Raw genomic sequence first — 27,450 nt, 5'->3', positions numbered from 1 at the left:
ATAGTAGTACACTCATGAGACACTGTCGACTGCCGAGTTTAATATAGACGCATTCAGTCACGTGCACACACAGAGCATGGCGGGGGTGGGGGGGTTGTGCAGATGGTTTTTAACCACCCTGCCATAAATTAGCATGTGCCTCAGAGTAAGCAGGAGAGGACAGGAGACTTATCTGCTCTGCCTCAGTCGTCTCTGTGGCCACGCACGTCGGCTCTTGTGTTGTTTCCAATATTGCTAAGGTTGATTCTGTTATTAAAAGGTGTGTATTTGGGGCACCTGGGTGGCTCACTTGGCTCAAGGTCAGACTTTAGCTCACGTCATGATCCTGTTCGTGAGTTCGAGCCCCACGTCGGGCTCTGTGCTGACAGCTCAGAGCCACGAGCCTGCCTTGGATTCTGTTTCTCCCTCTCTCTGCCCCTTCCCTGCTCGTGCTCTGTCTCTCTCTCTCTCTCAAAAATAAATAAACATTAAAAAAACCTGAAAAAAAAGTGTGTACTTGGAGCCCCCCAAAAATCTACAAATGCAACATAAGCACATCATAATATAGACTAAAAGGGCTCTTCTAACACCAGAGGAACCAGACTGTGCTCAATTTATTAAGGAACAGTAGGTGAGTGTTCCACATGGTGGGTTTCTTAGGGTGACATGAATTTTGATTTTCTCGCTGCCCCCAGAATACACTGACTTTACGCGCGATCCGTTTTCTGCGGAGTGCCAAAGATTATCAAAATGTGCAGAATCCCCTTTGCTGACTGCAGTCCTGCCAGTGTGTAGGTCTGGGAGCTCAGGGAGGGAGGGCTCAGGAATCTCTGGGTGCTGGGGGAGGAGGGTGGGGACACCCTCTCCAGGTTGCCTGAAAGGAAATCCAAGAAGCCACTTGAACGCATTCACATCGGAAAGCAAGGCGTGCTCCTGCCGTGTCTTCAGGGAACTTTGTTTATGCAGGACAAACATCAACAGCGGTCCAGTTGGGAAACCGAAATGCTAGCACAGCCCCAGGGACCCTCACACTCCAGGAGAATCTCCAGATGTCTGTTCCTGGTAGGTTCTACCAACAGCTTTTGCTTCTCGAGTCAACTGTCACATCGCCGAGGTGTGTGGTGGCTGAATGCAAGGGGGATGCAAGGTGGCCCCAGGAGGAATGACTCCTGAGCCACCTGCTGTAAAAGGTGCCTGCCTGTCACTGAAATGCACCATGTCTTCTCTGTCTCCGTCCACACTACTGCTTGTAGGACCCGTGACCTGGAAAGTAGTTCCTCAACCCCGAGTAGATAGCTTCCTTGAGTGTTTAATTCAATAGCACCAAGCAGCTGGACGCAGGGTTTCACAGGTACTGAGTCGTCACTGACAAACTAATGTGGGACAGGTATTTAAAGCACCGGGTTAGGAAGGGATCCCCTCCATTCGCCTCTTTTGGGGTGCTCGTGGGTCCTAACTCACTGTCTTTCCCACTTCTGACCTTTCAAATAGACCCTTCTGCCTCTAAGGGGTGTGGAAAGCAAAGGAAAACCAGCAAAGACATAAGTTAATTAGGACACTTTGTAAAACAAAGTCTACGTCCATTTCTCCACAGGATCAGAAAGATGGAAACATCTTCATTACTTAGGTCTCATTGTTAAGCGGGCGGCATGGAGGGCCGGGGAGTGGAGCGCAAGGGGCAGTGATGCTGGAATGCCTGGGTCGAGGCCGGGTTCCCTTTGCTACCTACTTTGCCACCGATGTCTCTAACAGGTGCAGAAACTCCCCGTGCAATTTAAAGCTTTAGTAACTCAGGAAAGAATGAAGCCGTAAGTGGTATTCGAACGCGCTATTCAGAAAGTTTTTATACAATGGATTTCAAATAATTTCTTGGCTCCCACGTAACCGGCATCTTTCAGAAAGTAATATTCAATTTAACTTTTCAGATGTATTGAAAACGTCCCCAGGTGTTCTCAAGTGATTTATAAACTGCATTCATGATTCTAGTTCTTTGCTTCCAAGGGATTTAGCTTTGATAAAAAGACAATTTTTGCAAAAACTCACTATAGGAACAAAGCAAGAAAAGGAGGTATATTGAGACTTTATAAAATATTGAGGGTGTTAGAGTCATTATATACTCTTAAGGACAAGGAAAACATATTCCTCCTATAAATGATTTTCTTTTCTTACCACTTTTCTGTTTTCATTCATTTTAATGGCGATATGTTACTTGAAGCCAAGAAACATACCTTTTAAAGTCGTGACTTCTGAGGACAGTATTTGTAAGTAGGATAGAGTTAGGGTCATTTGCCTCAGATATTTTATTCGATGTCTAATCTTTATCAAAAAGAAAGGAAAGCCCCTTACCAAGACAGTCCATGTCAGTAGCTTAAATGTCTCCAGGTTAAAAAGTGTACTTAAGGTGCTATTCCTTCTCATTCCTTTACACATCATCTTGTTCCTGAGCAGTGAGGTTTTTATGATGAAATATTTTATAGTTTATAGATTTTAGGAAAACATTTTGAGGGCATGGGTCTTGCAGCGTGAGAGTATTAGAAATGAGTTGTAAGTGAAATGACAGATTGCTATTTTCCGTAATTTTTTTTTCTTTTTTTACAAACACTATGATGTCAAGCTCGTTTTCCAAAGTCTTTAGTGAAGGACAGAAGCTACTGGCACTTGGGGCTTCCCTGCCACTTGCCACTTCCAAGGAAAATAGCTAAGAGGGGCGAGTAATCTCTGTAGCCTCGAGCAAAATTGAGACCTGGAAAAACTAAGTCTTTCTTCCTGTTTTGGAACACACAGTTTATCCGCCAAGATGGTAATCTCTCTCACATCTCAAGCTTCACAGCCATTACAACCTACATCCAAAGACCTGCTCTGTGCTTCTGAAAGTGTATAAACAGTTGACATGGATTTTTGTCAAGTTCATGCACTGAATAGACAAGACAAAGGTAGACTCTAGAGACAGAAAACAAAACAATCCTCATTGTTTAGAAACTTTGCACAACCTCCAACATTTTGAATAAGCTCCAATTTCAGAAATAAATATAAAGGTGTCAAGGTGCAAAAGTTAACAGAACACAAATAAGACAAAATGGGTGTTTAGAGTCACGGAGGCACGGACGGTATTTTGGGTTTTGCTTGATTTCGTTAAGTTGCCTTTTCGACTTCCTTTTTTTATGGGAAGATCTGGAATTGTAAAATGTGCTTTAAATGTATTTCACGAAAGCAGGTACTGAAATCTACACTCTTATGAGACACTTTACTAAGTTACATAAACTATAATATACATGCAATCCTTTTGCGAAGTATAAAGTACCAGAAAAAGGGGATTTGATCAGTAAGTGTTTCCTGATGATGCCAGATAAATGAGGTGTCACTGTGTCTTTGCAGGAGAAATATCGTATATATTTAAGTGTCAGAAAGCAAAATTGTGATATTTTTATTAAATCGTTTTATTATAAACATATGAATACCTTCGATTTCGTAAGTATTAAAAAAACACACAATGCAGAAACGGCTAGTGCTTTAACTGAAAACAGCAGTATGTCTGATGTCGGGGAGGGCAGAGCGGTGTGCTCAGTGACCTTTGACCCTTACCTTGGTAAACAAAGTGGAAACCCCGGGCAGACGAACCGCTCTTTGCACTGAATCGGAGAAGAATCTGATTTGATGTCGCCAATGGCAATGTTTCACCTAACAAAGAAAACCAGAGGTAATTGGTGGGATCCGTAGAATACACTGTGGGGTGGTGGCAAATATTTTGGAAAATAACTATTATTAACTCGGAATTTCACTCTCAGCTGTTGTACTCTTATCAGATCTCCCTTTGGGTTTAGGGCCCAGACGCATTGTTTCTATCAAGATTTTAAAACTGGTCTTGCCTGTTCGTTCTATTAAAATGTGGATTTAATCAATATCTCACTTATGCTTCCTTCTGAAGCAGGCACTGATCGTAAGTCTGTTAGCTGACAAAGTGGGAAATACAAGAATCAGATTTATCAGTAGCTCAGAATCAACTTTATGTGACAGTTACTTGCTAGGATTTTACTTCAATTAAGAAAATTAAGAAAATCTGAATCTAAACTTGTTTAAAAATACTAAAGCATTTAGATTCAGAAAAAATCAACTTATGAAATACATTTTTACCTTTTAAAGTACACCCACTATACAGGAATGGTCTCTCTCACGTGCCACTAAGGAGCATATGAATGACATAAGCATTTCAGAGGTGAATTTGTCAATAGGTAACAGTACTTTAAATCTGTATCTTCTGGGGGTGCCTGGGTGGCTCAGTCGGTTAAGCTTCCGACTTTGGCTCAGGTAATGATCTCATGGTTCGTGGGTTCGAGCCCCGCATTGGGCTCTGTGCTGACAGCTAGGAGGCCGGAGCCTGCTTTGGATTCTGTGTCTCCCTTTCTCTCTGCCCCTCCCCCGCTCAGACTCTGTCTCTGTCTCTCTAAGATAACATAACATAACATAACATAACATAACATAACATAACATAACATAACATAACATAAATCTGTATCTTTTGATGCGTTTCTCGACGTTCCATCATCGGACATTGGCAGAAAAGAACAAGACATAGGTCTTAAGGACCTTGGTTAACAACAGTGAAAAACAGGAAATAATCAAACTTAGTCTTGGTTGGCAAGAGTGTGTGATCCACACGCACAACTTGACTTTGGTCAGGGATGACAATGCAGTGACTGCACAAATCTTGCAGTTTGCCCAGGGTCCCAATCCACGAGGGGCTAATTAAATTGTGCTGCGCTAATCAACTGAATCCTATTCAGCACTGAAACGAATCACTTTCGGTCTATATACTTTTTCGTAGGGAAAGAACTGCAGATGTGATTTTGAATAAAAGTGTGGCGTACAAAATGAGTTTGAAATAGCATCCCATTTTATGCAGCCCCACGTACGTTTACGTGCATTTACACACGCACACATTCATCTGTGTATGTGTATACACGTACGCACCCGTGTACTTGTGGGAGTGTGATGAATCTCTATATGCACATATTTAAAGGTTGGCAAGGACTGAGACCATAATATTGATACTGCTTATCTCCAGGAAGATTAGGGGACATAGGATAGAAAATAGAACACACAAGATCATTTATTATCTCTTCTTTTCCGGTATTTTCCTTTGTTCTTGAGATGGATATTGTATTTCTTACAACCTTAGTAAGTAAAATGATGGTCAGCGGTTTTATATCAGAGATAAACATACAGTTGAAATTTTATATCGAAGATACAATGTTATTAAGTAGGCAAGCAAATTCAAAGATGATTGCATTTCTCCCTCATTAAAAAAGAAAAAAAAAAGACAAGTTTAAAATGAGCGACCCTGGCTGTCTAAATAAAATTAAAGATCAAATGCTTTGAACGTTTACCTGAATGTGACCCGGAGAGAGAGCTGAGAAGTCTGGCCTGTGGGTGTGTCCCATCAAATAATTCTGCCAAATCATTCAGCGCCGTCTGGAAATAGGCGAACTGTCCGAATACGACTGCAAAATAAAGGGGTGGGTGGCACAACGCTTATTAAAAAACACAGACACGAGGCTTACACCACCTATGTACCGATTCCTCTCAAGGATCGTGCTCCTAAGATTCCGGCAGAAAATCATAAACTGGTTTCCCCGGCTTTCTAAGAGTTTTCAGTGGCTTAAACAATTTTATTTCGCTTCTCAGTGTCTTGAAACATAATGAAAGGAATAGCATTACTGTTCCCAATCTGTTTGAATATTAAATTTTTTTCTGGAACTACATTAGGATAATACAAGAATAGCCATAAAGCTGCCCCATTATTTAAGAGCAGTTAACGATGTTTCGTTTCATGGACAATAGGTACAGGGATCAAGACAATTCTTGGTTTTAAAATCACGCCAGTTTGGTGAAGAATTTAAAATTGTTCACTTGTTATTACAAGATGAAATTCACGTGAACTCATTGCGATTTACACACAGGTCAGCAACATACCACAGAGCTGTTTATTATGACCCCACCACACAATTTTATTTATCTCGTGGGTGATATAAATAGCAAGAACACACCTCCTCCAAGTAAAACATTACTGTGCATTTCAGCACTTCAAACTTCATAAACTTTTTCACTCAAAGTGACAATATATAGGCCTCCACAATAGTTAGAAACACTTGTGATTTAGTATATAAGCAAGGAGCGACTAATTCTTATTTATGTGCAAGGTTTAAACTAAAATTATTCTCATTCTGCATAAGAAATGGATATGTATGTATCAATTATACATGTCAGATTCTAATGAACTAATGTGTTGGCCAAATGGAGGGGAATCTAACTGTAATAGCTTGTGAGTGAGTGTGTGTGTGTGTGTGTGTGTGTGTGTGTGTTTTAGATATGCCATATATTCTGTCACACACATGTATTACATATATACATAAACATGTATGTATAATACGCACCGTGTACAGTATGCATGTAATAGAGTATACGTACACATACATACATGTATTTTAAGATTTTAGAATTCCTTTATAATTTTCCAGAGACAAATAATTAAAGGAAGCATGTAAGCCAGGAGGACTTTCCCAATGGATGAACTGCTCTAAAACAAAGAATTAGAAAGAGGAAGAGAATTTTATGATTTCAACATGGTCCTGGCTCATACAATTCCTTTCTCATAGCAGCCCCCCTCCCCCAGTAATGAAACCTTCATCACGTTGGAGGCAGGACGCTTGGGTCTTTTAAATAGCACAAAAGTGAATCACAGACACGTAATTCCAAGAAACTTTTAGAACCAGAATTTGAAGATGATCCAGAGAGAAACATGGTCCCAGGACCGTCACGTGCCGACGTGCACTGAGCTCCTCACGACAAATACGGGTGTGGGTCTACAATTTGGCCAAGATGAGGCTTCTCTGATGAGCTGCTTGGGCAGAGCTCAGACCTACAACTGACTCTGCCCCAAACGGGCAGCCAAGACTGACAAGTGCTCATGGCCACGGGGTCTCCCTGGGGGGAGTCCATGTCTCATAGTGGGGAGAGCAGTGTCACTTCCTTGAGGCATGAGAAGTTAAACCACTTGGGGGGAAGAATGAAGGGCAGGGAATTATTTCAGCACGTGAACATTGAAAGCAAAACTTCGCAGGTGACAAATATGGCAAAAGGTCTGGTGTGGCAGGCGCTCAGTGGGTAAGAGACAAGGAGGGGATTAGAAAGCAAAAGCCACCGCAGCCTGAGACTTCAGGACCTAAAAACGAGGGGTTTTCTCGTGGGCAAAATGGGAGTGAAAAATGTGTATCAAGGTGTTCCCGTGATCAGAGCTTTGTCGTAGAAAGGTACTTTGGTGACCCTTTGGGTGAAAACAGGGAGAGAACTGGAGTATCTGAAGACCTGTGTTCACCACAGTTGTGCCTCTTCCGACCTAGCGACGCCCACACCTTGAGCTAACGTGGCACTTAAAAAGTGGGCACTTTAGGGCACAGACTATGTTTTGTTCATCCTGGCCCTTATCACAATTGTTTGTTATTATCATTATCATTATTATTATTTTAGAGAGAGAGAGAGAGATAGTGACAGAGAGAGCACATGAGCAGGGTAGGGGCAGAGAGAGAGGGAGAGAGAGAATCCCAAGCAGACTCCATCCTCAGCACGGAGCCTGACGTGGGGCTCGATCCCATGACTCTGGGATTATGACCTGAGCAGAAATCAAGAGTCGGACATTCAACCGAGTCACCCAGGTGCCCCCAAAATTGTTGAACTGATTTATTTCCCAGGAGAGAGTAAGGAAAAGAAGAAAGATAATACAAGATAAGGCAGTACAGATTTTCATTTAATCCTCTGTGCAACTATTTTAATTTCAAATTAAAATTTAAATTAAAATTTTCTGCCTGGATAGAATTTGATAAATATATATCTTTAAACATTTCAGACTGGGAAACTCTGATCAATATTTATGATAGAGGTGTGACTTTTTTTTTTATCTGCTGGGAAATCATAATTGTGTTGTGACAACTCAATAAATTTTGAAATAAACTAAAATCATAGAATATGGCTGCTATATTCCATTGTGATAAATATGTTCTGCCGTTTATCTATGAACAAAAGTAAAAGGAATAGGAAAGTAACGGGAGGATGTCGTTAAGCACTTAGGTGGAAAAAACGAATTAACGGGAGCTGAAGAAGTGACATTGGTTTAAAGGAATTGGTCAAGCAAAAAGAGTGAGAATCAGGAGCTATTCTAAGTTTTATTGTTTGTTTATTGTAGCAAAGTAGATACTCTGAAGCCCTCTCACTTTTTAAATGAGAGTAACAGCTGTCGCTCATTCACAGAGTAAGTGAACCAGCCCTTTGCCTGTTGGGGAGCTGGTCCCCCTGCCCTGGTCTCCACAAGCATGTCCATCATCTCTTAAACACCAAGGAAAGCCCAGCCCGAAAAGCCCAACAGTCTTGAGTACTGGCCCAGGGTAGACACTACATGGTGTGTGGTAAAATAGCAAGCAAGTTCATCACACGGTTCATGAAGGGCCCGTGACCTAAAACACCTAAGGCTAAAGTAAGTTCCTGGTGAAGGTTTTCGTCAGTTTCGAAGAGGCCTGTAGATAATAAATAGAGTAAAACCTTGGTTTGCCAGCATAACGCCTTCCAGAAACACGCTTGTCATCCAAAGCACTCGTATATCAAAGCAAATTTCAAGGACCACTGGCTCAGCTGTGATCATGTGACATCGGGCGTCGCGTACGACTTGTGTTGCGAGACCTCGCTCATTTACCAACTTAACATTTATTAGAAATGTCTGCCCGTCTTGTGCAAACGCACACACGCAGAACAACTTACTTGCCATCCAGAAACTGTTTGTCTCCCGCGTGCCAATTTCTTACCCAACAAGTAATTTGTGTTATAATTGTACTTTCCAAAAGGTTTTCCCTCAAACAGATTCTAGCCTTAGAATCTTATCTGCTGTCTGTCTATGAGTGGATGGCTGTTACATCACATGTTAAGAAAAAAAACAAAACTTGGCCATGTAGGGTTTTCACTGTACTACTGGGGAAAAAAAGAACCTGGTCTATAAAGTTGTAAAAACGACTATCTGGTTTACTCCAGAAAAGAACCCAAATCAAAGGAAATGTCTGTGGCCAAGAGTGAGATTGGAGGTGTGGGAATCCAGCTCTGGGAAAAGTGCAGACCCAGCAGGAAGGCCCTTCTAGAGAAGAAGCCATGCGGAAAGCTGGCTCAGACTGGAAGCGAAGTTCAGGAGGGAAATTCGTAAGCGAGCTGTCGTGGGGTCACATGGGGATCTGCCCGCTTTTACATCTCTACCCACTCGAAGGTGAGCTCACTGATCCGGCGACTTCCGTCAGCATCGGACTGAGAAATGCAGGTGCAGACTGGTATCCAGTGCTCCCCTGGCCCACCTCACTTGGCCATCCTGCCTCAAAAAAAACCAGTTTTAAACAAAGGATGAGTCAAGCCAAACTGATTCTCTCTGATTATTCTGGATCAGAATCTTAGAAGAAAACTTATGCATTTTATATGACATTGATAAAATAACTGGAGTGGATGCTGTGTACGTTTAGAAAACCTGTTGCTTTAACACAAGCCGTCTTCTTTTATAGTTTTTATTATAGTCAGAGCCGAAAGATTTGTTTATAAGATGACAGAAAAATTAACATCGAAACAAATATGACCACGAATAAAACATTAAAGAAAGAGAAACTTACCAAACTCCTTTGGCACCGTTATGGAGTAGAGGCATATTTGACCGGCCGTGTAATTATGAGGGTAGTTTGGTGACAAAACGACCCCTTCGGACCCCGTGTACTGGCCTCCGCAGGGAGCTGCAAGAGGGAGTAAGCAAACAGCATGTGCAAAGCCGTCGCCACACCTGCTCGCGAGGGGCGGGGCCGCAGGAGGATGAAAACACTGAGGAAATGAGCATCTCACCTGGTTTGTTCAACAGTTTAACAAAGTGGGGGGGGGGTGCCTGGGTGGCTTAGTGGGCTGAGCGTCCAACTTCGGCTCAGGTCATGATCTCACGGGTCGTCAGTTCGAGCCCCGCATCAGGCTCTGTGCTGACAGCTCAGACCCTGGAGCCTGTTTCAGATTCTGTGTCTCCCTCTCTCTAGGCCCCTTCCCCACCCCCCCCCCCACTCACACTCTGTCTCTCTCTGTTGCTCACACTCTTTCCCTCAAAAATAAACATTAAAAAAATTTAAAAAAGAAATTTAACAAAGTGGCCAATGGAAAAACTACTTAACTTCACTGTGGGAAGTGAAGGAAAAGAAAAGCGGAGATTTACCAAGTTTGAATAAAGACAACTTAGGAGAAAAACCTATGATGGTCTCAGGAAATCCCAAAACCTCTCCCAGACGTACTAAAATGATCATGAAAATGTTAGTAAGAAACTAACAACAAGCCTGAAGTGAACAGATTCCTGAGTTACTTTGAGTCTCACGAGAATTTTCTGGTTGGCATCAGTCATATTAACTGAAGAGCTACAAAAATTATTTCAGTTTTCTACTGTTTTTACATTACTACAGGGCTTAGAAAAAATAATGTTTGCTTTTAACTTTTCATTGTTGAACTTTTCATCTCAAAGACTCAGTTCAAGAGTAGCATGTAGAATTACTAATAAGCCGGGGTCTCTTCCTGTAAGTTTGATTGAAAACTGAATTGATTCATAACGAGAAGGCCAGGGCAGATACAGTAACAAGTGTTACGTGCAGACCTCTGTGTGTGCGTGTGTGCGTGTGTGTGCACGCACGCGCGTGTGCGTGTCTTTACTTTCCTTCTCATTATTTTATTCACTTGGGCAATACTTTTGCTAAGGAAACACTGAAAACACTGGGACAACACCAAAAATACTCTGGAAGCATGTTCAAACAGACATTGAATTGAATCCTAGTCTCGTGACTCCCAGTTTTTTAATTAAACGCCCTATCCTTCAATCCGTCAAATGTGACTTCAGAAGACGTCCCAGTCTGCAGAGTGTGACCCGGGACAGGCACTGAACTACCAGCCTCCCGGACCCCGCTGCCTGCAGCCTGACCACGCTGCTCCTGGTCTCAGATACACCCCCATGGACCTCAAGTCAGAATCATTTTTAGTGTTTGAGAAAGTAGGCTTGTACAACTTATTTATTCTTGATAAGACAGTTTCCAAGCACCAAAAGACAAAGCAAAGGCGATATATTTAATCCTTTCAATGTTAATTAACACACTTATCAAGTCCTAACTGATAGGCATTCTTCGCAACTAACAAAGCTCCTTGGACTATGTTGACATTAATGTCAAAGCACCTCATTCGTGATTTGTGAGAGTTCGAAGCCATACATCACAACAGCTTGGGAAACTGAAGTCTTATTCTAAGTTTCAAGGGAAAACAGCTTACGCATCTGACAGCGTTGATCTACTTACGATCAACAGGTAGAGATTTTAACTACACTGAGTGTGGTCTTCCCGCTGGTGTCTTGATTCAGAATAATTTTATCATCCCACGACACTTACACTGACATTTTACAATTTTAAAAAGAAAAATTCTACTTTAACTTGTTGATAGAAGTTAAACTCCCAAGCTGAAGGTTCTACATGAAATGCTGGGTGACTAATTCTACTAATTTAGATACATCGCTTAATTTTTTTTTTCACCTCATCCATATAAATGCAACCAGGGTATTTCAGAACTACTTTTTTCCTTAGAAGTTTATAGTTCAAATTTTAAAAAGTAAGCACCATGAAGCATAGAAATCTATGTTTTGCTCAGCCATATAAAACTCAAGCAGGTAACTGTGCAAATATCCTTTCTTTTAAACCTAGAAAATCCATCCAGTTCAAATTGTAAGCCACAGGTATAAATAAAAAGTGGAAGCAAATCACCACTGGGGTAACATTTGGATACTCAAATGATCTGACAGACAGAAATCTTATCAAGGACACTGTGTGATGTATTTGTGGAAGTATACCTACAAACATTTATTTTGTTCAAGGACAGGATGAAAGAGAATTATTTTGTGATAACACAAGACATTAAAAAAAAAAAAAGATGAAATGAAAGGAAACTGACCTGGCATTTTAGGTCCACTGCTTCCTTGATGCATTGGGTTGTGCTTACACATTCTAGATAAGCACCAGAACTATTTTGCACACAAGCAAACATTTGTGAAATTGACAAAAATATGTATAGGATTTTCACTTCATTCTTAATGATTATTCTGTCCGTGTTACTGCGCTGACCTAAGACACAGATAGGTATGGTCTTTTCCGTAATGGGCATTATTTTACATTAATGTGATAAAAGAAAAATAAAGATGTTCTTGCTCTTTGGTAATTAATGCATGAAACAGATAATTTTCTAAATGAATAAAGACCAATAATATCATAACTACAGATGGTAACAAGAACTCACTCATCTATCTGGTTAACTGGAATGTATGCCTCATACGTAAAGACAACAAAATTCAATCGAATTGAATGTAAACTGAAACAACACAGCTAACATCCTGACCCGTGAAACGGGCTCTGGGTTGTTTCAATTTCAGTTCAATTTACAGTAAATTTCAGTGAAGAAAAACTGCAGACAACAGATGAATCACCAAGAAAAAAAAATCATATTCTACATTTAAAATAAACTAGTCCAGAACGTGCAGCCTGCATTCCATAATATATGGAATATTGAAATGGTTTTTTTTAATGTTTTATTTATTTTTGAAAGAGAGAGAGAGAGAGAGAGGGAGAGAGAGAGAGAGAATGAATGAGTGGGGGAGAAACAGAGAGAGAGGGAGACACATAATATGAAGCAGGCTCCAGGCTCTGAGCTGTCAGCACAGAGACTGATGCAGGGCTTGAACCCATGAACCGTGAGATCATGATCTGAGCTGAAGTTGGACGCTTAATAGACTGAGCCATTCAGGCTTGAAACATTTACAATATAGCAGAAATCCCTGGTTTAGCTGGTCATCTAAATGATCCACAGGTAGTGATTCATGCACAAAATGTGTTATTCCCCATGACAGATCCAAAATAAACTACGGGGGGAGGTAATTTCTACTTTAATGATTTGGTATTTTGAGTTCTACTTAAATGTAAATAAATAGCATAAATAAAAATTTATGTGTTGTGCACTTTGATGACAGGTAAACAGAAATTGCTCTTGGCTTTATGGGTCTTCAAATACAGAAGAAGAAATAGTCTCTAATTTAAAATTTGATTCTGTATCTATTATCCAAATGTGACTTCTTTTATTTATGTTTATTTTGTGGCTATCATTCCCCCACAGGTTCAAATTGCACTTGAGTTTAATACAAATTTAATTCCTCCTGCATATTATTTAACAAAGTCTAAAACTCACGTTCTTTCTTATTTTTACTCCGGTCCCCATACATATATCCTCTATGGAGATGTCTGAAGAGGGATATTACCACACCTGGGATGTACATTTAGTGGAATACAAGAAAAAATATTAGAACCTCTGTAGAAAGTTATATCCCGGGAGGTGTTTCTGTTCACACATTATCTATGCGGGATGTCTGCTGGGAACTGCGGTGTGTGTAAGTGCATTGCATTTATTGGGGTTTCATGCTCAACAGTCACGACGTGACTGGATGTCAGACCAAGAGTCCGCCATCATTGCCCTCTGGTTTATTAAAAGGATCATGTACTCCATTTACATGTAGATTAAGATCTACATACAGAATCCAGATTTTCTATTTACTGAGCACCTACTTTGTCTGAGACAGCCATATGCATATCCCATTTAATCTTTCCAACACTGGTGAGGTAGGCATTCTTATGTCCTGAGCCCTGGGCGGTGCAGCCAGAATTTGGCCGCCTCTAGTTGGATAACCCCTGGGCCCTGCTCTAATCCCCACCCTCAGAACCTCTCCCCTGGAAAGTGGGGTCCTCAAGACCTAGGAAAGCAGCCTGCAGGCAGGCAGCCCTGGACCCACTTCTGGGGCGGCAATCTAGGACCCTAGGCTCCCGTGAGAGCACTGCCTGGGTTCCACTGTGTCACCTCCCAGACACCCCGCATGTTAGTTTTTAGGAAATTTAGCGGGAAGGACCCCAAAACTTCCATGTTGTCGAAGCTGCCCAAAGCAGCTCACACGGTAACTTAAGTATGTGGCTTCTCAGCATTTTTCATTAAATAGAGCCAGGGGAGACACTGACTCACAAGCTGGCCTTCATGGCCACGACTTAAATACACTGCCTGGTGCTAAAATGTACACACTTCCCTCATAAATTTGCTTTCTATATATGCATATTATTTTTACATACACATGTACATGAATCATGTACATCACACACATATATTTAATCTACATTTAATATATATTTTATTTAATGTAATGTATTTATTTCAATATCTATATTTAGTATATATTGAAATATATATACACGTATACACCCTATAAGTATAAAGGGAAATAAACCTAAAAACATAATAAAAATATATATTACTTATTTATATTATTAGTTATCCATCAACATTATATTTATTATATTAATGTTATATATTATTGGTGTATAAATATATATATATTTCAATATGTATTATATATGTTTATATGTTATTAATATAAATAATATTTTTTATTATGTTTATAGATTAATTTCCCTTTACACTTATAGGTGTGTATATGTGTATGTAAGTAAAGAGTAATTTACATATATAACAAGTGGTTCCAAAATCTCAAAAGTAAAAAATAACAATAAACACTGAAATAGAAGTTTTAGATTGCTTTTTAAGAATTTGAGATGGGGGCGCCTGGGTGGCGCAGTCGGTTAAGCGTCCGACTTCAGCCAGGTCACGATCTCGCGGTCCGTGAGTTCGAGTCCCGCGTCGGGCTCTGGGCTGATGGCTCGGAGCCTGGAGCCTGTTTCCGATTCTGTGTCTCCCTCTCTCTCTGCCCCTCCCCCGTTCATGCTCTGTCTCTCTCTGTCCCAAAAATAAATAAACGTTGAAAAAAAAAAATTAAAAAAAAAAAAAAAAGAATTTGAGATGAATGATGTTTCTCAGGCCCTTCCAAATCTATGAGGTTACTGGGCATTTTATTTTACGTATATGGCATTATTTATATTTTATAAAGGGCATGTGCACTTTAAATATAATTAAAATGTGACATATTAAGTTTCTACAAAATGTAACATAAATATACGTGGATTTTTACGTATCTATCTTTTTAATGGTTATTTCTTTTTGAGAGAGAGAGAGAGACAGAACATGAGTGGGGGAGAGGTAGAAAGAGAGGGAGACACAGAATCTGAAGCAGGTTCCAGGCTCTGAGCTGTCAGCACAGAGCCCGATGTGGGGCTCGAACCCATGAACCACACGCAAAATCATGACCTGCGCTGAGTCGGATGCTCAACTGACTGAGTCGCCCAGGCGCCCTGATTTTTACATCTTTTACAGATATCGTTCCATATGATTATTATGATAGGTCCACAGAGGGTATCAGGCAAATATCACCGTTGTCCCTGACGAGAAGACACAGAGGCCCACAGGCACTGAACCACCTTCCCACCTCGCACATGAGGTTAAGAGTGGATCTGGAACTGGACTCCTCTCTGGCTTTTCCTCAAGACCGAAACAGAGCAGGCAGGCCCACGGCCACCCCTATCCCGGGCCCGATGGCGTTGGGGGAACGCAGATTTGCAACAAGGAAATCCCACAGGGTCCCACACGCACTTTGCAGTTAACATGAGTTATGAGGCTGGCCAGCTTCCTCACCCTCCACAGAAGAGATTACAATGCTGAGGACCCAAACCTCACTGGTTAAGTTCAGACGTTAATGAAAAACATGGAAACGCGCACTATGCATGGGGGGGCCACGGTGTATTTGCTTCCCTCTCTCAGCATCGTTTGCTCTTCCAGACCTGGAATCTGAGAAGCATCAATGAATCTGTTTTCATTTTGGTTATTAAAACACGTCAGATTAGGAAGATTTAACAGGCTGCATAATTTTCCATGAAAATTTATTTTTAGCTTTTCACTAACTTATTCATTTGCTCTAGAAACTTGTGTGAAGTCCTTACTGTGCCGGAACCCAGTGCTGAGTCCTGGCAAGGTGGCTTCTTAAGTCGACAAGTTCTCGGGTTCACACACAGACTTAGGGACACGGATGTCACAGTGCGACCAAGGGCGTTACGTTGGTTTGTTTCTTTTGTTTAATTTTTAAACTTGACCGATTTGGTCTGAAGGGACCGGTAACGTGAGCTGTCCTGAGTGGGGGAGAAAAAGAAAGCTTTTGGTACGTTCATTATATCTAACTAAACTGGTACCTGAGTTCATCCTAAAATAACTTGGAAATCATTTTTTTTTTTTTTTCTGCAAACACCATGGGCTTTACCATCTTCTTTTTAATGTGCATCATCTCAGGGTAGAGGTTACGAGTCATATGCCCAAAAGCTGGAACACTTTGGTCTACGGACAGTCCTATGAAACCACTGACTAGATTAACATACGGACACGGCCAGAGGCCCGGAAATCTACATCTGTCTCTCTGTCACTGCACTGTCCGGGGTAACTGCCACCAGACTGCTGCCACTGTAGGTCAGTTCTGTCTCTTCTGTTTTTGAGAGAGAAAGAGAAGGAGAGAGACAGGGAGAGAGTGCCGTGAGCTGGGGAGGGACAGGAGGAGAGAGAGAATCCCAAGCAGGATCCACTGACAGCACGGATCCCGACCCGGGGCTCGCTCCCGCGGCCCTGTGAAATCACGACCCGAGCCAGAATCAAGAGTCAGACACTCAACTGAGCTGCTCAGGGGCCCGAGCTCTGTCCGCTCTTGAAGGTTGATCTTACCTTTTAATATGTGGACTTAGTAAGTGAATGCCCATATAAAGAACTACAACTGGTGATATTTGGGGGGAGAATGACACATGAATATATACACATATATACGTGTGTATACACACACACACACACACACACGCACACACACACAGAGAAAGAGAGAGAGACACAGAGACACTGAAATACAGAGGCAGAGACAGAAGCAGAAGAGGGCATCTGGAGACTGTCACTTAGTACCTCTTAATGCACATCAGGCCTAGAATACTAAAAAAAACAAAGAAGTTACAAATGCCAGACTATCTGAGAGAAAAATGTCACCCCTCCCCGAAGCCTGTGACAATGGCCATACATCAAATGATCAAGGCATGTGAAACACTTAGTCCGCATTGGCTCTGTAAGGGAATCTAACCCTAGCCACTGGTTAGGGGACTACAGCACCGGAGCGTGACAGCATTTCTAAAATGAGACATTGCATTCTAAAGTAAAAGTAAAATGAGATGTTGTATTCTAATTTTTTTTTAACACTTATTTATTTTTGAGACAGAGAGAGACAGAGCATGAGCAGGGGAGGGGCAGAGAGAGAGGGAGACACAGAATCGGAAGCAGGCTCCAGGCTCTGAGCTGTTAGCACAGAGCCTGATGCAGGGCTTGAACTCATGAGCCGTGAGATCATGACCTGAGCCCCCCAGGCGCCCCTGAGACGTTGCGTTCTAAAGTAAAAGTCAAATGAGACCGTGCATTCTAAAGTAAAAGTGTTATGAAGGACAGCACAGTGCCCACGCGTACCGTTGCAGGAAGGCAAGGCCTGACTCCAGGCAGGTTTTCCGTCCGCTCCGATCACACACGTGATGGAGGAGGGGTCCACAATCTTGTAGCCAGAGTCACACTGGTAGGTCACGGTTGAGCCAAGCTTGAAGTCCGTGCCAATGCGTGTCCCGTTCATTATATTTCCAGGGTCGAAACAGGCTTCCCGGGGCTTCTCTGTAGAAGCAAAGGTCACCTCCGTAAGGGCAGGGATCTTAAGCTTCTGTTTCTCTGTTTGCTTGCTCATTTTATCTACTGCCTACAACAGTGCCTGGTATATGAGAAAAGCTCAAAAAGTATTTATAGATGGACAAATAACCTAGTAGCTAAGTATCGAGTTAATATTAATAACATGTCATTATTAATGTGATGACTACCAAGTTAACAATTCAATAACACGAAAATAGGAAAAACTCCAACTTAATACAATTACACTTCTTTTCTTAAAACCACATTTTACTACAGAATCGTTACTGAATCACTTTCATTTAGGTAAAAAACACAACATTACTTTTTACGAGTTTTTTGTTTTTTCTTTTTGCTACGGAACCTAGTACTGAAGCAAAGAAAGCGAGGCTGGAAAAGTTGAGGTCATTTCCTACCTCTGCACTTAAATCATGCTGATGTGAAACCACACGCCCTAGAGGCCATGAGAGAATCCGGCCACTCCCGGGGTCGGGCTCGTGCGTGCCAGCGCTCAGCACTTGATACCGGGAAGAGGAGACCGGCAGGGAGGACAGGAGAAGTTCCGGGCCTCCCACAGGGCTCCCTCCCTGCACTCGGGGGCACAGCGCCTGGCGGCGGGGTCGGGACCCATGGATAAGCGCCAGTCGCCGCGCCTTCACCGCCACGACCTCCCGACAGCTGCGGTGACCGCCCCAGGGAGGTGAGGGCCGGCTGCGTTCTAGGCACGGAGCGGGCTGCACCTCGCCCTCCATTCTGTCCTCCCCTGCAGCTCTGCGAGGGCCAGAGCTGGTCTGCCGCGGACTGTGGACCTGGACGCCCAAGAGAAGTGTAACAACTTTCACTTGGGGCACCCGGGAGGCTCAGACGGTTAAGCGTCCGACCCTCGGTTGCCGCTCAGGTCGCGATCTCACGGTCTGTGAGTCCCAGGCCCACGCTGCGCTCCGTGCTGACAGCGCAGAGCCTGCCTGGGATTCTCTCTCTCCCTCTCTCTCTCTCTCTCTGCCCTTCCCTTGTCTCGCTCTCAAAATAAAGAAATAAACTGAAAAGAAACTTTCACTAAAAGCCTATCTGTTCCCAAATATAAATAGAAACCAGTCTTTTTTTTTTCCCCTCTGAGACTTGTAGCTATGTGGTTAATTCCTGTTGACTTTTGGTAACCTTACCATTTTAAATGTCTTTATATTCAATAGACCTTCCAAAATATCTCTAAATGGATGGATAACTCTATATATATATAAAAGTATATAATATATATAAGTATATATATAAGTATATATAATATACAGATTATAATATATAAATGTTATAAATATATACAATTATATAAATAATTAATTTATAATTATAAATATATAGTTATATATATAGTAATATATATAGTTACATAGTTATATTGTACTTCATCATTTGAATGGCGTTTTTGCTTATACATGTCAACATTTTTCATGCCATCATCAAAGTTCCTGGTAATGTCAGAAGGCTCTAGACCTGAATTTTATAGATGTTCAAGTGACCAATTTAGAAGATACCTGAAACATTAATCTTCATTTTTTAACTGACAGTATAAAAATACAGTTTGGCTTGTGTGTGCATGTCTGTGTGTGTGTGTGTGTGTGTGTGTGTGTGTGTGTGTGTGTGTGAGTGTGACAGAGAGAGACAGAGACAGACAGAGGGATTAAGGTCATTAATATCAATACATGCTCAAGGGTAACTTGAGTGGGTAAAATAGACACGTTTCCACTCTTCTTCTGGCTTGACGCGTGTCAATTCCTTCATTCACATAGAAAAGATCTCTGGAAATTATAAGTGGTAGACTGATTTTCTTTGGCTGGAATTAATATTGATTATGCTCTCTGTTTAAATTGTTTCTTACCGATTGTCCATCTGTTGCTTATTATTATTTCCACAAACTCCTGTTTGCAGGAAAACCATCCTGAGAGGTTCTAACAGATATGCCATGACAGACTAAAAGTGGAGTGAGTTTTGAGGACTTAACATTGTGTGTCCTCTTAGGAATGGATGGCATGTGGCAGAGGAAGAGAACAGCATGAAGTTTGGGAAGGCTTGGAGGAAACAAAAGAGGGCTGTTTAACTGTATTTATTCCATATTTTCCATTGTATTTATAATGATCTGTGTCAATATCAGCCAAACAGAGATCTCGTTGGCAATTGCTGACTTCAAGTATTCTGAGAATTTATTATAGGGGCGCCTGGGTGGCTCAGACGGTTGAGCGTCCGACTTCAGCTCAGGACATGATCTCACAGTTCCTGGGTTCAAGCCCCGTGTCGGGCTCTGCGCTGACAGCTCAGAGCCTGGATTTTGTGTGTCTCCTTCTCTGTGCCCCTCCTGGGCTCATGCTTCCTCTCTCTCTTAAAGTACTAAAACTTTTCTCAGTACACAGCAGTCCCCCTTATTCAGGAGATGCATTTCCAGACCCCCAGGAAAGGCCTGAAATTGCACAGAGTACCAAACCCTATGTATACTATGTTTTGTCCGACTTATATATACATATATGCCTATGAGAGTTTAAGAGATTAGCAATAATTACTACTAATAAAATAGAACAACTATAAAATATACCCAAGGTCATGAGTGACCTGGACACGATGACCAGTGTCAGGCTCCTGGGGACCCTCTGGTGCCCTTCTGAGTCCAGCTCAAGGGGGCGGAGCATGTGCTTCCAGACCCCGCAAGCCCAGGAAAGCAAAACCACAGAGAAGGGGTCTACCATACATGCCTGTTGCCCTTTCACCCTTTTCAATCATTTATTTGTTATACATCCCTTTCAGTCGAGTTTACTGTCTCACTAAACACCATGTACACGACCACCTGCTCTGTGTCACTGAGTTAGGTCTCTGATGGCAGGTGTCTTCATCTCTCCAAATGAACCCCCTCTAATCCTGCGGTTCCATTTCTCCAGCTCTCGGTTCAGGATGTTTCGTGATAAATCACAGATATGGTTTTCGCTTACGGTTTGTCCTGTTTTCTAATTCGATGACTTCATAACATAGTGTGTTTTGCCACAGTTCATGTCCTTCCTCCCTAAGGACATGACTCTGAGAACTCGCGCAAAGGAGGACAGTGGGTTCAACCAGCCGGTGTCAGACACTGTGGCTCAGTGACCCTGCCCGTGGCTCCTACTTCTCGTCCTGCCGGAGAGCTGACCAAAGCACCGTCACTGCGACCTTTCCTTGTCTTCTGCTACTTCTGTTTTTCACAGCCTCTCCTGGAGAGCTTTGAAAACATGAAGAGCTGTGGCCCCCAGTTCGACAGCTGCCCTGGTCTTGAAAAAACCCACACAAAAGATGCACGTCTCTCTTCCTACCCTTAGGAACGTACCTCCTTCCTCCTTTAGTCCCTCATCCAGCCGAGGAGGCCCTGGAGAGCACAAAGTGCACAGGTGGGCAGTGACAAATGTCCATCCTTATGTTTAGAGGAGGGGTGGTGCTTTGCAGCTCATTCTAGAATGGGCACTGTCGTGGTGAAGTGCACGTCTGTGAGTTCTCGTTACTCCAGAAACCGTCTGATGATATGGTAAATGCCTAAATGTGCTGTTTTTCATTATTCATAAACATTAACAGATCCCATCCCCAAAGCACAAGAACTCCTCTGACTGCTGAGTTATATAATATTTTTCTCTTAGGCATTTTAATAAGAATCAGTAAGTTTGTAGATTTTGGTGTTTAGAAGGAAATAGATTAATTTTCTACCTAAAATCATATAAAGAAACATAAGTCCATTGAAGCATTAACAGACATGAAATGTGTCCTGTGTTTTATTTGACAATTCTAATCACTGATAAGTAACTCAAGTTTAAATCAGTATACATATTTTCATTATTTTTTTAAAGCGCTCACTAGTCTGAATTGATATTTCATTAAGTCCTTTTCTCTAATTCTTTGTCATATATCTTGTATGTTCTTGGTTTCCATGGGACATGGATTTGAAAAGAATGTGATTATTTTCATGGACGCTATAGAAAAATGCTTAATTTAGGGTGGTTTGTGTTTGAGTTTGTCTCTATTTTCTGTGGCAACAGGTGATGGGGGGGGGTCCCAAACGAAGTGGGAGACACCCATCTGGTGGGCAAACAGGGAAGCTTGCCTGGGCTGGGGCTCCTCATGAACCAGTGCCCATGGGTGGTGGAGACAGGTGAGGGCCACAAAATCACACGTTGAAAAGCAAGGAGATAAAACTACTATTCTGATGTGCTTAACCTTAGTCACTCTGAAGAAACAAATGAGAGGATATTAAAACACACGCTAAAATAATAACAATTATTATTTTTTTAGTGTTTCTTAATTTTTGAGAGAGAGAGAGAGAGAGACAATGACAATGAGCAGGAGAGGGGCAGAGAGACAGGGAGACACAGAATGGGAAGCAGGCTCCAGGCTCTGAGCTGTCAGCACAAAGCCTGACGCGGGGCTCAAACTCACAAACCGCAAGATCATGATCTGAGCCGAAGTCGGACGCTTAACCAAGTGAGCTGCCCCAACTCTTAAATGTCATCAAATCCTTCAATACACACATCATAATTTATTTTTACATGACTATGAATTGGGGGAAAAAGAAATTATTCATTTTTCTTTTTTCCTTTCAGCAAAGGTAGAAATGTGTCTCTGGATTTTCTTCCCTACTGTAAATATCAAACATTATGTTATGCGAGCATTTTATGTATGAAACAGTCACACAAGACCTCAGAGATAAATGCTTACAATGAATAAACCTTGATACAAATTATTTGACACACAAATTAAGCTGATCACAGTACCTTTAAATTCAATCGCAAACCCCGACAAGCCCACGGAAGCATCACTCCGAAAAGCCAGAAAAAGACTATTTCCACTACTCTCTATTCTTTCTGGGGCTTGAGAACCCTGGAAACTTCCAAGGAGAGGTCTGTTGGAATCTTCTCCTTCATAGATATGTAGGAAATCGTAACTGGGCTCCATGTTGAAACTAAAGGAAAGAGCATTCATCAGGTTCGGCACCGAACACGTGTCTCGTATTTCCTCCAGACTACAAGCACACAATGAGTTCACTTACCTTCATGCAAGGCATTTTAAAAACCTGAACAACCCAGAAGTTAAATGTAAAACTAATTTAAATGTGACAGTAGCAATGTGTGTAACTAATATGAATGATCAATACTGTTAGCATGAGACATAATGACTGCTATATTCAAAATGGTAGGAGTTTACACTCTGGTTTCCCTTCAGATCGTATAAATCTTTCATCTTTTACAAAATGGGAGGAGTTTGAAGATATCTGTAAGACAATGATTCCTAATAACGTGGACAGAATATCTCTTCCCTGCACCCAGGAAATTGCTAAAGAAATATGGTTTGAAAGAAAGGGGTTCGAAAGGGAATTCCCACCGATATTTGATTTTTACGTGAATATTTTTAGTTTGAAAAAGAGGTATCCTCGATATCGCTATCCTTAATTTTTTTTTAATTCTCTGTGAGTTTGTTATTACTTTGAAAAATGTAATTGCCTCTACTTGGTTGGGTCAGTCGGCTGACGTCAGTCATCCCTGGGATGGCACGAGGAGTGGTAGGCACCCACTCCGTTTCATGTTCCTACATCATTGACTTTTTCCAATCTGCTCTTCCCGCCCCCCCCCGCCGCCCCCCCTGCTCTCTCCACTTCTCCCTCTGTGTCTCTCTCCTCTAGTATTAAATACCCTGGTAATCCCCAAAGTTCTCAGGTGGGATGTGGCTTTCCGTGTCTCTGCCATTTTTGATGAGAAGGCAGATGGTGGTCTGGGCGCTTCAAAAACGTGCACACTCTCAGGTGAAACACTAAAGCTGGAACAGACGGTAAGATCTCGAGGAGATCAGAATTAACTGACAAATTAGACAGAGGTTTCAAGTAATGCCTTCGGACTGGACTTCCACCTCTTCCTCGTCTCTGAGTCGGGGCCTTTGTGTCTTCAGCAAGGACTCATTCCGAGCAGCGTCCACTCTCTCCCTTCAGTTGGCAGCGTATTTCGATAATAGGGATGGTGAGTCAGGAAGCTTTATCATCACTAACGTGGACGTTGTTTAAGTGGCTCTAGTTTATCTGGAGATCCAGGTGATGAAATAGGAACAAAAGGTCCCTCCAGAAATTGCCCCAGGTGTTCTGAAGGAAGCCACCGAGAGTGGGCACCACGGAGGACCCAACATTAACACTGCACCTAGTCCTGAATCGTGCCATCCCAGTTTATGCCAAGGCTGCACTGGGCCCTGCGGGAAGTCCCTGGACATAGTTTTTAAGGGAGCTTTAAAAGATTCCTTAGTCTGCTTACGTGACAAATTCCTTAAAAATCACCAATGAAGGAGTAAAAGATCAGGCATGACCAAACCGAAAGGTGTCAGCAGGAATGGAATCAAACAGAAGAATCTGATCGGAGGAAGAATTTTATTCGGGATACTTTACAAGAATGCTATTAGAATCTGGGGATGCTGTGTCCCCATTAACCGGTGGAGCTCATTACTGTTACAGATTACATTTGAGCACTGGAGATACACTGAGTCACAGAAAGGAAATACAGTCTGACCTCTCTCTCTCGCTCTCTTTTTGGATACACCATAATCCATGCACTAAAGTCTGGAGTGACATTTGTAATTCATCATGATTCTACTTGTAAAATCCATTTTTTATGTCCTTTTTAAATTTATTTTTATTTTTTAGAGAGGGGCAAGGGGCGGAGAGAGAGGGGGGACAGAGGATCCGAAGCGGGCTCTGCACTGACAGCGGAGAGGCTCGAACTCACGAACAGTGAGATCATGACCTGAGCCTAAGTCAGACGCCTAATGGACCGAGCCACCCAGGCGCCCCTGTAAAATCCATTTTTAATTCTGCACCATCCATGAGACCCAATAAATAGCCAAAGCGTGGCCCAGCTTTTGAACCAAATGTAATCTGAGTCTCAATGTGTGAGTATCTTCGGCTCCCCGGTCTACAGGGACCTGTGATGAGTCACCCTTCCCAAAGACCCCAAGACCCAGGAAAGGCCTTGGAGTGAACGTTCCAGGTCAAACAGTGCTTGGCCCTTCCTGCTAGTCGTGCCATCTGCTCCCCAGCCCCTTAGAAGCACACCTGACTTTACTGACTCCCTATAAACCGTGCGTCTGGGCAGCGCGTGTCAATGCCAGCGTCTCTTTGCTTGGGGAGGTGAAATCCTGTCCCCACCCAGCACTTCTGGCTCCCTGCTCCCATCTACCGAGTAGACCCAGTCGTAAGGCTTGAGGGTCACTCCCACCTGAGCACCCGCAGCTTGTCCGATTGTCCGCGTCTTGGAAGAAGTCACACATGTGTGATTTTTCCGTGACACTGGGTCAGCTAGTGACTTAAGAATCTAGAAGTTGGAAGAAAACTTGGAGGTTTTCTACTTCACCTCTCTTCCAGAGAGGTGGGTAAAATAAATAGGAAAAACAAAAACCTCTATAAAGCTGCCGTCTGTCTAAACTATCAAATGGATCGCCCTGAGGGAACCTTGATAATTAGTCACTAGGACACACTGGAGGGTAGGAAACTCCTACTTCTAAGGCCCCGTGTTCTCTAAAAGGCTTTCAATTGTTCATTTACTTCTAATCTCACGGTGCCAGAGGCATCTCCAGGTTTTAAGGCGTTGGTAGAAGTTAGCATTCACAAAACCTACAGAGCTACCCAAAAATACAGCTGCAAATGTTCGGTGGTTTTGCACAAGGGCTGAGTGAGTGGCATAATGAGGGTTCATCACTGGGTAAATTTATAGCAGCTTGAGTAAATTGAAGACATGATGGCTTATCAGGATGACTTAACATTTGGAATCAGGGACATTTAAAATTATACTGATTCAGATCCCATCAGGAGGAGAAAGTGAAAGATAATCATGGCCAGGCCTGGGTTGGTGACGTAAACATCAGAAAAGGAAACGTGTTCAACTGACAGATAGATATACTTAGGCCACTTCACCCTGGAGAGCTAAGAGATCAGTAAGACGGCCTCTAGAACCAGGTGCCTTTTAAAAAGTCCCTTCATTTAGTTCAATCGATAATCAAAATACAAAGGCGAAGATCGTGGGATTTGGAAAAAATGCAACTATCATACACCAGATACGAATAATAGGATAGTCCTATAGAATTTACATTTATAAAATAATCACAATGTTTGAAACTCCGTCATCTGGTTTAGCAGGGATAAGTCAGCAATCATTTTTTAAAGAGTAATGTCTATTAATTCAGACTTTACAGCAACCACATTTAGAGGAATTTCTATTTTCAAAGTTCTATGAAGTCATGATATTTCAGTGATGGTACCAGGGCTACCTGTGGGAACGTCGGACAAGATGTATTGCGGAAACGATTTGGTTACCACGCATTTAGAGAAATACTCCTATTGTCTCTGTAGTGCCCTGATGAGAAATCATACTAAGTGTACCTGTACCACTTTTTTATTACTTTTCTTGAATATTCTGTAAATTCAGCCTTCTCATGTGGAACATATTGCATGCGGGATAGTATTTAAAAGTAATTCCTGCCATGTCCTAATACAAGCAGACTTCTCGAAAGCAAAAGTACATATATGTGTATTTCCATTTAGGTCATTATGCAGCCCCATGTAGTAACTATTGGAATAACATCTACGGCGTCACTCAAGGTAAAACCAGGTACTTTATGAAGGGATATGTGAGGTAATTTTTCGGTGTGACACTTGAAAAGTCTACTCAAGGGGGATTCAGCAAAAGACAGTACCTTTTGAATATCAAGGCGATGACGAAGTCTGGATTCACTTTTATTCTCCAGTCACATTCTTTCCCGGGAGGATATGGCTGCGGGTAGTTAGGTGACAGAATGACACCCGCTGGGCCCGTCAGGTTCCCTCCACACGCAGCTGCCACGGAAGAGGGACAATGCTGGTCAAGGTGAAGTAGGACATCACAGAATTCATCAAGGGCACTCAGCATGTGTCAGGTTAGTAGACAATTATCTGGATGAAAATTTAAGGCCCGGGAGGTCTGTACGTTTTTCATGGACTTGTTCATGAATTTCATACAATGTCCCACCCTGCTTTTACGGAGGATTTGTAACTGTTGACAAACAAAGTTCAGTTGCTATGATTTTAAGCTCTACCCAGTTAAACAGATGACTTTACTCCCCCACACTCCTACAATGCACACAATACACGTTACAGAAACACTTGGAAAGGGAAAGAAATGGCCACGAATGTCACGTTATGGTCCTGCTGATTCTCCCGTCCTGTCGTAGGTTCACAAAGTCACTGCTGACTTCTTCTAGAAGGCATGCTTCCTGTTCACCTGTGTCTCACTAACACCTGGCACAGTTGTGATCAGGTATTCAGGGAATATTTGTTGAGTGAATGAATACACGTTATGCCAGGTATTCCCCAGAGTCCTCTGATACACGTAAGGTTTGGGATAGAATTCAAAATGACAAAACTAACACAAAGTTTAAGTGACATCTGGGAATATGGAACCCGTAACAGACTGAGCCAGAACATCAATCTGGAAACGAGAATGTAATCACAACGCTCAGCGTGTTAGTATCAGAGAACAGTGCTTTAGATGATACTCATCAGTCTACTTGGTTTTTACCTATCACTTTTTCACTACCTGTGTTTACATTTATGTTAGGAAGATAATAATTATGAAGTTCAGAGGTGTTAATAGGCAAGCCGATTTTCATTCTTGAACTTCAAAATGTTTAGGATGGTTTCATTTACTACATAGGATTTCT

General features: G+C 42.1%; 1 protein-coding gene across 1 annotated transcript in view; it reads right to left on the bottom strand.

Annotated features, from left to right (window-relative positions):
* The window catches only part of CSMD1 (CUB and Sushi multiple domains 1), a 1,672,960-nt gene that overhangs the window by 240,055 nt on the left and 1,405,455 nt on the right, over window positions 1-27,450 (bottom strand). Inside the window, exons 30-35 of the mRNA XM_047092364.1 lie at window positions 26,449-26,587; window positions 22,497-22,684; window positions 17,521-17,715; window positions 9,669-9,785; window positions 5,364-5,477; window positions 3,562-3,657 (exon numbers count right to left, since the gene is read on the bottom strand). Coding sequence (XP_046948320.1) covers window positions 3,562-3,657; window positions 5,364-5,477; window positions 9,669-9,785; window positions 17,521-17,715; window positions 22,497-22,684; window positions 26,449-26,587 — 849 coding nt within the window. The remainder of the gene's footprint in view (window positions 1-3,561; window positions 3,658-5,363; window positions 5,478-9,668; window positions 9,786-17,520; window positions 17,716-22,496; window positions 22,685-26,448; window positions 26,588-27,450) is intronic.

The sequence above is a fragment of the Lynx rufus genome, unplaced genomic scaffold, assembly GCF_022079265.1.
Source record: "Lynx rufus isolate CCGP_SWC_20201006 ecotype Redwood Valley unplaced genomic scaffold, mLynRuf1.p SCAF_3, whole genome shotgun sequence".
Lineage (NCBI taxonomy): Eukaryota > Metazoa > Chordata > Mammalia > Carnivora > Felidae > Lynx > Lynx rufus.
The sequence above is the reverse complement of the archived record's forward strand: the minus strand, read 5'-3'. Positions and strand labels throughout refer to the sequence as shown.